The following is a 14,717-nucleotide window of genomic DNA, read 5'->3' as shown; positions in this document are numbered from 1 at the left end:
AAATGCATGCCCCGCTTGAAGCAGGTCCGTTCAGTATTTTTGAAGTGGTGAACATTTAAATTTGGAGTGTGCACACATTTTGCCATGCACAGGTGCTGGAACTAGAGGTGTGGGAGGCAGCACCCCCTGGCTTGAAGTGGTTTCCATCATATCCAGGGTTTATAGTTTGGTTCAATGGCTCTCAGCACCCCCACTATACAAATTGTTCCAGCACCAGTGCTGCCATGTTTTCATGCAGCCTCCTTGAGTGGCAGGGTTGAGAATGTTAAGGACAGCTGAGTGAAAGTTGCCTGTTAAGCTAATTTAGTCCTCCTGAGTGAAGGGCACCTCAGTTTCATCCCTTCTCCCCTTTCTTACAAGAAGATGAGCAAGGGAAATTGAAAGCAAAAACCTGTCATCAAAACAGTGTTAACATTGAGAATTCAAGCACACAAGAGTCAGAAAATTCCAAGAAGATATCAGGGTTTCTAACACTGCAGTAACTGTCACACTGCATATAGGATGGATTTTCTTCAGGTGTCTGTTTCAATGTAATCCTTACTCTAATACTGTTCATTCTAAGTAACATAGAGCAGGGCTGACTGGTTCCAGACTGCTTCAGGCTTTATGCAGCAAGGCACGATACTCTCAGGTATTCACAGGGTACTTATTCCAGACCCCCCAGAGAAGTATCATATCATGGAACAGTCCCTGTAGTCCAGTGCAGACTATTACAGCCTCTTGTCCTTCATGCCATTCATGTCTAGCTCCTAAGTCCTGAGGGAAAGATCTTGGACTAGAAGCCAGGCAGACAGAGCCAAAGGCCATTTTCCATAAAGCCTAAAATTGCCTTTCAAAGGCCTGATTCCCAAATTAGATCCAGCTGTAATTCTCCTTTCAGGCGTGACAGCTTTCATACTCCTTTCAGGCCAGGCAGGTATTTTTCTTGTCCTGCAAGGACGCTTACTAACCTCTCCCCTCTCTGACTGGAGGCGGGGTACATACACCCTGGTACACAAGAGGTATGTCCACACTTTGAGCTGAAGGTGTAAATTTCAGCTCGAGGGGACATACCTGGACTAGTTTGGGTCGAGCTAGCATGCTAAAAATAGAGCGGCACTGTGGCAGTACCAATGGTAGGAAAGGTTTGCTGCCCCAAGTACCACCCTGTCCAATAGACTATGTATGTACTTGGGGCAGATAGCCTGTTCCACATCTTGTGCTGCTGTGGCTACACTCAATTTTTAATGCACTAGCTTGATCACAGCTAGCCCAGGTAGGTCTATTCAAGCTCCAGAGGTAGGATGTACTACACAGTTAAGTCAAATTGCATGGAGAAGCTTAGTTTGTGGTATTTATTTAAAGTTATGCCATGTCTCTATTTTATTGCTATTCATTGCGGCATTTAATATAAAGGGGTGGTAGTGGCCAGATCCATACGAAACAGCACCAGTCCAGTTTTGCAGAAGCTTTTTGAAATTGGACCCCAATCCAACATGGTTTCAGGTGGGTTCCAAGCAAACTGTTCTCACAGCCCTGGTCACAATATAGTATCTCATTCTAAAGAGAGAACAGAATAGTAATGATAATTCAATTGTTTACCATCATAGGCCCCTGTAGCAAGGTGAAACCCATTTTTATCAATTGCTGCACAGGTCACTTCAATATTAGGCCCATGGGCATCTTCAATCTGGTAGATTTGGTGCCCGGATTCTAGCTCCCAGACCTATAAAAAAAATTAAAATTATTTGCAGTCCATCCGACAAAAATCCCCACACCATGTGTTATAAGTTGGCTGCCAAAACACGCTGAATAAATGACTGTCATATATCCCATAAAATATGCTTCTAGCAAAGATAGCCTATTTTCACTAGTCACATGAAATAGATTATTTTTAAGTTAGAGATAGGAATGGTTAAATATAATGAGTTTTTAGTATACAGAAAAAAAGGAAAACTAGCTACAAACAGGGCCAGCCCTAGAACAAATGGTGCCCCAGGCAAGGAGCATCTTCGGTGCCCCCCTCCATTTGTTAAACTTTTGAATACCTTACTTTTTATTGCATTTGTAGCCCATTTCATGACTGATGCACAATTTGCATGCATGATTTATCCCAGTTACAGAATCATAGAATATCAGGGTTGGAAGGGACCTCAGGAGGTTATCTAGTCCAACCCCCTGCTCAAAGCAGGACCAATCCCCAACTAAATCATCCTAGCCAGGGCTTTGTCAAGCCTGACCTTAAAAATCTCTAAAGAAGGAGATTCCACCATCTCCTTAGTCTCTCGGTCCCTAGTCTGTAGCAGTGCATGGGATTCTTCTGTCCTAAGTGCAGGACTCTGTACTTGTCTTTGTCAAACCTCAGATTTCTTTTGGCCCAATCCTCTAATTTGTCTCTAAGTCCCCCTGTATCCTATCCCTACCCTCCAGCGTATCTACCACTCCTCCCAGTTTAGTGTCATCTGCAAGCTTGCTGAGGGTGCAGTCCACACCATCCTCCAGATCATTAATGAAGATATTGAACAAAAACAGCCCCAGGACCGATTCTTGGGGCACTCCACTTGATACTGGCTGCCAACTAGAAATAGAGCCAATGATCACTACCCGTTGAGCCCGACGATCTAGCCAGCTTTCTATTCACCTTATAGTCCATTCATCCAGCTCATACTTCTTTAACTTGCTGGCAAGAATACTGTGGGAGACCATATCAAAAGCTTTGCTAAAGTCAAGGAATAACACGTCCACTGCTTTCCTCTCATCCACAGAGCCAGCTATCTCATTATAGAAAGCAATTAGATTAGTCAGGCATGACTTGCCCTTGGTGAATCCATGCTGGCTGTTCCTGATCACTTTCCTCTCCTCTAAGTTCTTCAGAATTGATTCCTTGAGGACCTGCTCCATGATTTTTCCAGGGATTGAGGTGAGGCTGGCTGGTCTGTAGTTCCCCGGATCCTCCTTCTTCCCTTTTTTAAAGATGGGCACTACATTAGCCTTTTTCCAGTCATCCAGGACCTCCCCCGATCACCATGAGTTTTCAAAGATAATGGCCAAGGGCTCTGGAATCACATCTGCCAACTTCTTTAGCACCCTCGGATGCAGCGCATCTGGCCCCATGGACTTGTGCTCGTCCAGCTTTTCTAAATAGTCCCAAACCACTTCTTTCTCCACAGAGGGCTGGTCACCTCCTCCCCATGCTGTGCTGCCCAGTGCAGTAGTCTGGGAGCTGACCTTGTTTGTGAAGACAGAGGCAAAAAAAGCATTGAGTATATTAGATTTTTCCACATCCTCTGTCACTAGGTTGCCTCCCTCATTCAGTAAGGGGCCCACACTTTCCTTGACTTTCTTCTTGTTGCTAATATACCTGAAGAAACCCTTCTTGTTACTCTTAACATCTCTTGCTAGCTGCAACTCCAAGTGTGATTTGGCCTTTCTGATTTCACTTCTGCATGCCTGAGCAATATTTTTATACTCCTCCCTGGTCATTTGTCTAGTCTTCCACTTCTTGTAAGCTTCTTTTTTGTGTTTAAGATCAGCAAGGATTTCACTGTTAAGCCAAGCTGGTCGCCTGCCATATTTACTATTCTTTCTACACATCGGGATGGTTTGTTCCTGTAACCTCACTAAGGATTCTTTAAAACACAGCCAGCTCTTCTGGACTCCTTTCCCCCTCATGATATTCTCCCAGGGGATCCTGCCCCTTAGTTCCCTGAGGGAGTCAAAGTCTGCTTTTCTGAAGTCCAGGGTCTGTATTCTCCTGCTCTCCTTTCTTCCTTGTATCAGGATACTGAACTCGACCTTCTCATGGTCACTGCCTCCTAGGTTCCCCTCCACTTTTGCTTCCCCTACTAATTCTTCCCCGTTTGTGAAGCAGGTAAAGAAGAGCTCTGCCCCTAGTTGGTTCCTCCAGCACTTGCACCAGGAAATTGTCCCTTACCCTTTCCAAAAACGTCTTGTATTGTCTGTGCACCACTGTATTGCTCTCCCAGCAGATATCAGGGTGATTGAAGTCTCCCATGAGAACAAGGGCCTGCGATCTGGTAACTTCTGTTAGTTGCCGGAAGAAAGTCTCATCCACCTCATCCCCCTGGTCTGGTGGTCTATAGCAGACTCCCACCATGACATCCCCCTTGTTGCTCACACTTCTAAACTTAATCCAGAGACGCTCAGGCTTTTCTGCAGTTTCATATCAGAGTTCTGAGCAGTCATACTGCTCCCTTACATACAATGCAACTCCCCCACCGTTTCTGCCCTGCCTGTCCTTCCTGAACAGTTTATATCCATCCACTCCAGTCATGTGAGTTATCCCACCAAGTCTCTGTTATTCCAATCACATCATAATTTCTTGACTGTGCCAGGACTTCCAGTTCTCCCTGCTTGTTTCCCAGGCTTCTTGCATTTGTGTATAGGCACTTAAGATAACTCGCTGATCATCCCACTTTCTCAGCATGAGGCCCTCCCCTCTTGTACTATCCTGCTCATGCTTCCTCCTGGTATCTCACTTCCCCACTTACCTCAGGGCTTTGGTCTCCTTCCCCTGCTCATACAAGACTATAAACTTGCACACTAGGATCCTTAAATCTGTATTTATTCATGCTATATGTAAGCAAATAAAAAAAATTGTTTCCTCTAAGCTTATAGAAACTTTTATATTGTTGTGTAGATAGGGGTTCGATAGATAGCTCTGGCCTCTCATTAAATATGTCCTTTATCGGTCTGTTCTTACACTCTTCAAGTCTTAAAACACAAGTACGCTTTCACAATTACACAATAAAACAAGGTTCACAATATCGCAGCTGGGCTCTCACTTCAGTTCGTTCTTATATCTCACTGACTGGCAACACACCATCTCTTATAGACCCACAAGGGCATGGCTGACAACATTCTAAGAGGTTTGAGGACAATGTAGTTCTCAGAAAGTCTGGAAGGTTCTATGAACATTTTAGGAACTTAGCAAAAAATGAATCCACATACAAAATACCTGAAACCTTTTAATTCAGACATTCTATATTCCCTTTTGTCACTAACAACAAAAACAGCACCCCGAGCCAAGCCTGGTGCCCTCCAAGCCCAGCACCTGAGATGGTCGCCTGATCCTAAATCTGGCCCTGGCTACAAGGAAGGGATGAATCAATTATGTTGGAGTATCCAACATGTGTGTCCTGTAAGGATTTGTTTCTCAAGTGAAGCAATAATGCTATATGATAATTATATAAGCCTTTCAGGGCAGTGACTCTCCCTTACCATGTCTTTCTACAGCAACTAGCATGAGGTCCCAATCCTGAGCAAGGCTTCTGGGTGTGACTGTGAAGCAAATAGCCTCATTTCTCAGACTATAACTAGCCTTTCAAAAGTGGCTACTAACTTTGGGTGCCCCAGCTGGACCCAATTTTCAGTAATGTTGAACATCCATACCTAGAGCTGGGTTAATAATTGATTTTTTGCTTTGGCCAGAAAACTGAAAATATTAGAAAAAAATATTTGCTTTGATTCTGAAAATATTCAGAGTTTGTCAAAATTCAAGTCCCTTCCGCAATGAATATTTAAGTATTTATACAAAGTGGAGCAGCTGCAACAGGAGAGGTTGAGACTAACCCACTCTAGACTAGCCTAGAGCCTGATGGTTGAGCTATTCAACTGGGAGGAGCTGAGATCAAGTCCTGCTCCAAAGGGGGGATTCAAACATGGGTCTTCCACTTTCAGAAACATGCCCTAACCATTGGGTTAAAGGTTAAAAGAGGACAGGGACATGGACACATGCATGAGTTTTCTGAAGCTGAGCCTTGAAAAAAAAAATTTGTCTTGGCTGAAACTGGGTCAAATTTACCAATAGTTTCACACACCATTTTTTGGCAAATAAACTGTTGGTCTGAAAATTTTTGCTCAGCTCTACCCATAACTCCATGTGAAGTCAACAAGAACTGTGGGTGCTCAGCCCCTCTGATCATCAAGCTGTAGAAGTCAGCTGCAGGGCACTGAAAATTAACGGCCAATTTTGCTTATAGCTTTTCTGACATATTTATAGCAAGGGGGTTTAGTTGGTTCATATTTAAATCACTGCATTTATTGGCAAAATTAGTCATTTTTTCATGCTTCTACAACAAATAGAGATGGACCAAAACTGGCATCTTTGATCCAAATTTTTGATTTTCAGGGTGGGAAAAAGAAAACAATTTCCCATAATTCAGGGCTAAAAAATCTCACAATGTTGTGACACTGTTCAATCCAATTCAGAATTGGATTCTGATGTAATTAAATTAGTGCTAAAGCCTATAGAATAGAAGAGATTGTGATCCAGTTTTTTTCTGAGTCATCCTATGCAATTCTATAGGAAGGATAAAATTCTCTATTAAAGTCTACAGAAAGGCTATTTATTCAATTCTATAAGGCTTCTCCAGTAAGGCCAATGTCCTTCTATTCTGTGTGCCTCTTAGCGCCAGGAGTATTGCCTCCCTATTGCTCTTCCGCTGTTGGCGAGTCCACAGTGAGTCTTCCTGGCTGACTTCCTGACCTCCACATGCGGCTTATGTACCCATCCTTGGTTCCTTGGCCTGAAGAGAGAGATGGAAACTGGCAGCAGGGGGAACTGATCATGTTGGTTACAGACTGCCTCTCTGGCACAGAGAAAGGGAATGTTGGGGTTCACTCCAGGGAAAGTGTCTCCATATTCAAGAAATAAGCCAGCTCCTACATACTCAGCACTTGAGAATTAGCCAGTTTCCTAAAGACTTTAAGACACAGACAAAGAATTAAAAGTATGCTAGGTGCTTTACAAAGTATGAAGAAAAGTGGTAAAATGTTCAGAAGTGCTTAAGAATCAGATTTTAAAAAGGTATTTAGATGCATAAGTCCCACTGAAATCAATAGGAGCTTGGTATCTAGGTGCTTTTGAAAATCCTACTTGCTGTCTATCTGCATTTTCAGGCAGATAAATACCTTCTAATGTATGGCCCTAAGTGACATAGCCCTGGTCTACACTAGGACTTTAGGTCGAATTTAGCAGCGTTAAATTGATGTAAACCTGCACCCGTCCACACGATGAAGCCCTTTATTTCGACTTAAAGGGCTCTTAAAATTGATTTCCTTACTCCACCCCTGACAAGTGGATTAGCGCTTAAATCTGCCTTGCCAGCTCGAATTTGGGGTACTGTGGACACAATTCGACGGTATTGGCCTCCGGGAGCTATCCCAAAGTACTCCATTGTGACTGCTCTGGACAGCACTCTCAACTCAGATGCACTGGCCAGGTAGACAGGAAAAGATCCGCGAAGTTTTGAATCTCATTTCCTTTGGCCAGCGTGGCAAGCTGCAGGTGACCATGCAGAGCTCATCAGCAGAGGTGACCACGATGGAGTCCCAGAATCACAAAAGAGCTCCTGCATGGACTGAACTGGAGGTATGGGATCTGATCGCTGTATGGGGAGAGGAATCCATGCTCTCAGAACTCTGTTCCAGTTTTCGAAATGCCAAAACCTTTGTCAAAATCTCCCAGGGCATGAAGGACAGAGGCCATAACAGGGACCCGAAGCAGTGCCGCATGAAACTTAAGGAGCTGAGGCAAGCCTACCAGAAAACCAGAGAGGCGAACGGCCACTCCGGGTCAGAGCCCCAAACATGCCATTTCTATGATGAGCTGCATTTGATGCATATGATGGCATCCATTTTAGGGGGTTCAGCCACCACTACCCCAGCTGTGTTGTTTGACTCCTTCAATGGAGATGGAGGCAACACGGAAGCAGGTTTTGGGGACGAAGATGATGATGAGGAGGAGCTTGTAGACAGCTCACAGCAAGCAAGCGAAGAAACCAGTTTTCCCGACAGCCAGGAACTGTTTCTCACCCTGGACCTGGAGCCAGTACCCCCTGAACCCACCCAAGGCTGCTTCCTGGACCCGGCAGGCGGAGAAGGGACCTCCGGTGAGTGTACCTTTTAAAATACTATACATGGTTTAAAAGCAAGCATGTGAAAGGATTAATTTGCCTGGCATTCGCGCCTCTCCTGGATGTACTCTCAAAGCCTTTGCAAAAGGTTTCTGGGGAGGGCAGCCTTATTGTGTCCTTCATGGTAGGACACTTTACCACTCCAGGCCAGTAACATGTACTCGGGAATCATTGTACAACAAAGCATTGCAGTGTATGTTTGCTGGCGTTCAAACAACATCCGTTCTTTATCTCTCTGTGTTATCCTAAGGAGAGTGAGATATCATTCTTGGTCACCTGGCTGAAATAGGGTGCTTTTCTTCAGGGGACACTCAGAAGAGCCCATTCCTGCTGGGCTGTTTGCCTGTGGCTAAACAGAAATGTTCCCCGCTGTTAGCCACGGGGAGGGGGGAGGGTTGAGGGAGTAGCCACGCGGTGGGGGGAGGCAAAATGCGACCTTGTAACGAAAGCACATGTGCTATGTATGTAATGTTAACAGCAAGATTTACCCTGAAAGAGTGTAGCCACTGTTTTATAAAATGTGTCTTTTTAAATACCGCTGTCCCTTTTTTTTTTTCTCCACCAGCTGCATGTGTTTCAATGATCACAGGATCTTCTCCTTCCCAGAGGCTAGTGAAGCTTAGAAAGAAAAAAAAACGCACTCGCGATGAAATGTTCTCCGAGCTCATGCTGTCCTCCCACACTGACAGAGCACAGACGAATGCGTGGAGGCAAATAATGTCAGAGTGCAAGAAAGCACAAAATGACCGGGAGGAGAGGTGGCGGGCTGAAGAGAGTAAGTGGCGGGCTGAAGAGAGGCCTGAAGCTCAAATGTGGCGGCAGCGTGATGAGAGGAGGCAGGATTCAATGCTGAAGCTGCTGGAGGACCAAACCAGTATGCTCCAGTGTATGGTTGAGCTGCAGCAAAGGCAGCTGGAGCACAGACTGCCACTACAGCCCCTGTGTAACCAACCACCCTCCTCCCCAAGTTCCATAGCCTCCACACCCAGACGCCCAAGAACGCAGTGGGGGGGCCTCCGGTCAACCAGCCACTCTGCCACAGAGGATTGCCCAAAAAAAAGAAGGCTGGCATTCAATAAATTTTAAAGTTGTAAACTTTTAAAGTGCTGTGTGGCATTTTCCTTCCCTCCTCTACCACCCCTCCTGGGCTACCTTGGTAGTCATCCCCCTATTTGTGTGATGAATGAATAAAGAATGCATGAATGTGAAGCAACAATGACTTTATTGCCTCTGCAAGCGGTGATCGAAGGGAGGAGGGGAAGGGTGGTTAGCTTACAGGGAAGTAGAGTGAACCAGGGGGCGGGGGGTTTCATCAAGGAGAAACAAAGAGAACTTTCACACCGTAGCCTGGCCAGTCATGAAACTGGTTTTCAAAGCTTCTCTGATGCGTACCGCGCCCTCCAGTGCTCTTCTAACTGCCCTGGTGTCTGGCTGCGCGTAACCAGCAGCCAGGTGATTTGCCTCAACCTCCCACCCCGCCATAAATGTCTCCCCCTTACTCTCACAGATATTGTGGAGCACACAGCAAGCAGTAATAACAGTGGGAATATTGGTTTCGCTGAGGTCTAAGTGAGTCAGTAAACTGCGCCAGCGCGCCTTTAAACGTCCAAATGCACATTCTACCACCATTCTGCACTTGCTCAGCCTGTAGTTGAACAGCTCCTGACTACTGCCCAGGCTGCCTGTGTACGGCTTCATGAGCCATGGCATTAAGGGGTAGGCTGGGTCCCCAAGGATACATGTAGGCATTTCAACATCCCCAACAGTTATTTTCTGGTCTGGGAATAAAGTCCCTTTCTGCAGCTTTTGAAACAGACCAGAGTTCCTGAAGATGCGAGCATCATGTACCTTTCCCGGCCATCCCACGTTGATGTTGGTGAAACGTCCCTTGTGATCCACCAGAGCTTGCAGCGCTATTGAAAAGTACCCCTTGCGGTTTATGTACTCGGCGGCTTGGTGCTCCGGTGCCAAGATAGGGATATGGGTTCCGTCTATGGCCCCATCACAGTTAGGGAATCCCATTGCAGCAAAGCCATCCACTATGACCTGCACATTTCCCAGGGTCACTACCCTCGATATCAGCAGATCTTTGATTGCGTGGGCTACTTGCATCACAGCAGCCCCAACAGTAGATTTGCCCACTCCAAATTGATTCCCAACTGACCGGTAGCTGTCTGGCATTGCAAGCTTCCACAGGGCTATCGCCACTCGCTTCTCAACTGTGAGGGCTGCTCTCATCTTGGTATTCATGCGCTTCAGGGCAGGGGAAAGCAAGTCGCAAAGTTCCATGAAAGTGCCCTTACGCATGCGAAAGTTTCGCAGCCCTGGGAATCGTCCCAGACCTGCAACACTATGCGGTCCCACCAGTCTGTGTTTGTTTCCCAAGCCCAGAATTGGGGTTCCACAGCATGAACCTGCCCCATTAGCACCATGATACATGCATTGGCAGGGCCCATGCTTTCAGAGAAATCTGTGTCCATGTCCTGATCACTCACGTGACCGCGCTGACGTCGTCTCCTCTCCCGGTATCGCTTTGCCAGGTTCTGGTGCTGCATATACTGCTGGATAATGCGTGTGGTGTTTAATGTGCTCCTAATTTCCAAAGTGAGCTGAGCGGCCTCCATGCTTGCCTTGGTATGGCGTCCGCACAGAAAAAAGGCGCAGAACGATTGTCTGCCGTTGCTCTGACGGAGGGAGGGGCGACTGACGACATGGCTTACAGGGTTGGCTTCAGGGAGCTAAAATCAACAAAGGGGGTGGCTTTACATCAAGGAGTATTTCAGGCAGGACTTCACGGAGGGTTCTAATAAGAAATGGTGCACCTAAGTTATCGTTCTTATTGGAACAAGAAGGTTAGCCTGGCCTCTGATTGATACATGGCTAGATTTACCTCGCTGCACCTTCTCTGTGAGTGACTACAGTGTGACCTAGAGGTATGAGTCCCCTAGACGGGGGAGGGGGGCGAAGCAAATGAGTACAAAACAAATCTGGTCTATTTCTTGTTTTGATCCACTCCATCTATCTTTTACATCTTTGGCTGGCCGCAGACGGTGCAGAAGGACTGCAAGCAATCCACATCTCATGGCTGCTCGGCAGAAGATGGTACAGTTCGACTGCTAGCCATCCTCATCTCTTGCCTGCCCGGCAGAAGATGGTACAATATGACTGCTAGCAATCCGTATCGCCTGCCTGCTCACCATAAGACGGTTCAATAGGACTGACTGCAGGACTAAAGAGAATGACCTGGTCAAGTCATTCCAAATTTAGTCCCTGCGCCCATGTCTGTCCAGGCGCTCCCGGCCGATGTGGCCAGGAGCACCTCGGACACAATGATGACGGCTACCAGTCGTATTGCACCATCTGCTGCCAGAAGGCAATGGGTTGCTGCTACTGTGTAGCAATGCAGTACCGCGTCTGCCAGCACCCAGGAGACATAGGGCGACGGTTACCTGAGCGGGCTCCATGCTTGCCGTGGTATGGCGTCTGCACAGGTAACTCAGGAAAAAAGGCGCGAAACGATTGTCTGCCCTTGCTTTCACGGAGGGAGGGTGGGAAGGGGGGCCTGACGATATGTACCCAGAACCACCCGCGACAATGTTTTAGCCCCATCAGGCATTGGGATCTCAACCCAGAATTCCAATGGGCAGCGGAGACTGCGGGAACTGTGGGATAGCTACCCACAGTGCAACACTCTGGAAGTCGACTCTAGCCTCGGTACTGTGGAAGCACTCCGCCGAGTTAATGCTCTTAATGCACTTAGAGCATTTTCTGTGGGGACACACACACTCGAATATATAAAACCGATTTCTAAAAAAACGACTTCTATAAATTCGACCTTATTCCGGAGTGTAGACATACCCATGGGAACCTAAGACTCATTGAGAGTCAATAGGAGACAGGATTCTAAGTGCCTAAATCCCTTTTGAAAATATCACTGAGGCTCAGGTACTTTTTTTAAACATGTTACTCAGAGACCCTGCCCAAAAGCTCACATTTGAAACAGGCAACTCAGATTGAGGAAGGGGGGATCAATTAAAAAAAAAAACAACCACCCAGCTTTTTATGTTTGTCTAGTTTGTTAACACTTTTTCTAAGGGAAGGACTAGATAAAGTCTATAGGCTTTACAATAACTGGTCCATTTAAAAAAAAGTATTAGTTATTGTAATTGGACCAATTTCTGTTGGTGAAAGAGTCAAGCTTTTGAGCTCTGCAGAGCTTGTCTCTCTCACCAACAGAAGTCGGTCCAATAAAAGATATTATCTCACCCACGTTGTGTCTCTCATATCCTGGGACCAACATGGCTACAACACCACTGTATACAACAATTGATCTGAAAGAGGAGAGGATGTGGGTATGGCAGACAAAGCCAGCAAGCTGGATCCAGGCCCATCAGCCACATGGAAGACGGTTCAGAGAAGAGAGTAGGGAAAGGATAATAGGAAGGTGACAGTTAAGTCATGTAGGTTGGTGTGACAGGGCAGCTGCTCCAGAGCACCATCTCGTGGACAGAGGTCACTCTGCAGCACCATGCCCTGTTTCCTCTACCTTCTCAGGGTCCTCAGGAACTGCACTCTGCTAGCCTAAAGCTAAATTTAAAACATTCCCCCCTGGGGTCCAATTTATTTAGTCCTTAGACAGTTTGGCCTACAAGACCCCAATGCTAGCATTCAATGTCTTTCTCCCCTTAGGTAGGGAGTCCCCAGCCCCCCTTCTCAGAAGCGGATTCCAGTTCAATCACCACTCCTAGGCTTTACCCAGGTAGAGCTCAACTTTCAGGGTTTGCCTTCCAAATTCCACTCATGTCAAGGTCTTCTTCCTGCCTTAGCGGGCTATTCCCAGTTATCCTCGCTGGGGCAGCTCCCCTCATCTCAGGGTCTTCCCTGCAGGAGACTTTCCTCAGTCTCTACCACAGCTTCCTGAGCCCCCCCTTTCACTGCAGCCTCCCATAGCTCTTTATTGGGCAATGGCAATCTCCTGACTCCTCTCAGGGGTAGCTTCTTAGTAAGCAGGGTTGGCTGGCCCCAGGCCTTCCATCCCTTAGGGCAAATCAGCCCGTTACCCTTGATTAGAGCAAATTGGGGAGGAATGCTTAACCTTTGATACGGAATCATCTTCTAGTGTTGTAGTTTTTCCAGATTCTACATAGTTTCCAAAGTAATTTTTCATTGTTTAAGTCCCAATTCAGAAAGCCCTTGAGCTGCAATAGGCCATGAGCTCATGCTTACCTTTAAACAGATGCCTAAGTACTGTCCTGAATAGGGATGTGCTCTGGAATCGAGGACTATGTATACATGCTCAAATTCCTCATCCGAAGCATTCTTATATCAGTCACAGCTATTAAACAGCTTTTTGTAGCCACTTAATAACCAATGATCACTGTTTCATAGGCTGAATTAAATTTATATACCAAGATTCATTCCTGTAGGTGTAGCGTGGAACAAAAGCCAAGTGAAGGAAAAGGAGTTCACCATCAAGACCAGATCCTCCTCCCCACCCATCCTTCTGGTGCCTAATGTGAAAGAGGAGACTAATTACATTGATTCTGCAGTTCAGCTGAAAGGGTCACCTGATAGAAATAATGCTGCTGTGATGTTAAATGGCTTATTTAGCAGGGATTACCGCTTCCCTAGAGAGCTACAGCATAAAAATAGCTGCAGAGATGATGGCTCGCATAACAAACACGATTAACTCTTGCCTAATTGCTCAACAATTTATCTGTGATAAAAGCAACTGCAACATTCCTTTTCTCCCCCAGTTTGAAGGGCGCAAGTTTGTGCTCACCTTCACAATAGATTCGGCACAGACAGTGAGAACTTGATGAAAAGCCCTGTTGTAAGCCAGTACGTTGATGTTTCTTTCATGTGTTTGTGGAACCTGTTTGGTGTCTTGTATCATCCGGGTTAGAGGATAAATATCAATGACAGATGACCCTGAAAATGGCAAGAGAGGTACTAATACATAACATTTATGTGACTGTGCAAACTGCCATTTGCGGAAATGGATCAACTCTATATAAACCATTGTATTTGATTTGAATTATGCAAGAGAATATAGAGATACCTCTGGCCTGTATTAGTTCTAGAGAATTTCTGCTGTCTGAAGAAAAGTAGAAAATAGTCACCACTCTCAAGCACAACAAACAATCACTAAATAGGAATATTATCATATTTTGCTGCCTTAGACAATCAACTATCTAATTTTTATGGGAGAGGCAACTCTAGCCCCCAGATCAATAGGAACTAGGGGATTTATAGTTCCAGAGGGGGCCAGTGTAGGAAGGAACAAATTGATTCCTCAATCCTGATTGATAGCAATCTCACTGAGTAAAGCAATCCCAGAAGTCACTTCCTATTGAACAAAGCAAATCCGTCTGTAAGCTATGCTGTCGTTTCAATACCTTGGTTTATGCAGCACTGTAGGTACGCATGGCACTTTGCAGACAAATAAAACCTACATCTCTTTGATCAGAGCATTTACAGTCAAAATGAACCATGGCATAGGGAAATGAGAGAAGGTTGAAGAAGGGTCAGTTTTCAACTGCATAAGCTCACCCGCCTATTTGTGCAGTGTACACATGCAAGTTCCCATTTTATTTATCGTAACATAATTGAACTGGTACAAGACTTAGGTTCAGCAGTGGATTTGTAGGAGGAGAAGTTTCAGAGTAACAGCCGTGTTAGTCTGTATTCGCAAAAAGAAAAGGAGGACTTGTGGCACCTTAGAGACTAACCAATTTATTAGAGCATAAGCTTTCGTGAGCTACAGCTCACTTCCTCAGATGCATATCGTGGACTTTATTA

At 45.7% G+C, this 14,717-nt stretch overlaps 1 protein-coding gene across 1 annotated transcript in view; it reads right to left on the bottom strand.

Moving 5' to 3' along the window:
• Window positions 1–14,717, bottom strand: part of WDR64 (WD repeat domain 64) — a 139,973-nt gene that overhangs the window by 35,930 nt on the left and 89,326 nt on the right. The window contains exons 12-13 of the mRNA XM_073336679.1: window positions 13,699–13,847; window positions 1,582–1,705 (exon numbers count right to left, since the gene is read on the bottom strand). Of these exons, the coding sequence (XP_073192780.1) occupies window positions 1,582–1,705; window positions 13,699–13,847 (273 nt within the window). The remainder of the gene's footprint in view (window positions 1–1,581; window positions 1,706–13,698; window positions 13,848–14,717) is intronic.

Source organism: Lepidochelys kempii, chromosome 3 (assembly GCF_965140265.1).
Source record: "Lepidochelys kempii isolate rLepKem1 chromosome 3, rLepKem1.hap2, whole genome shotgun sequence".
Classification (NCBI taxonomy): Eukaryota; Metazoa; Chordata; order Testudines; family Cheloniidae; genus Lepidochelys; species Lepidochelys kempii.
Note: the sequence above shows the minus strand (reverse complement) of the source record. Positions and strands in the feature narration are given on the sequence as shown.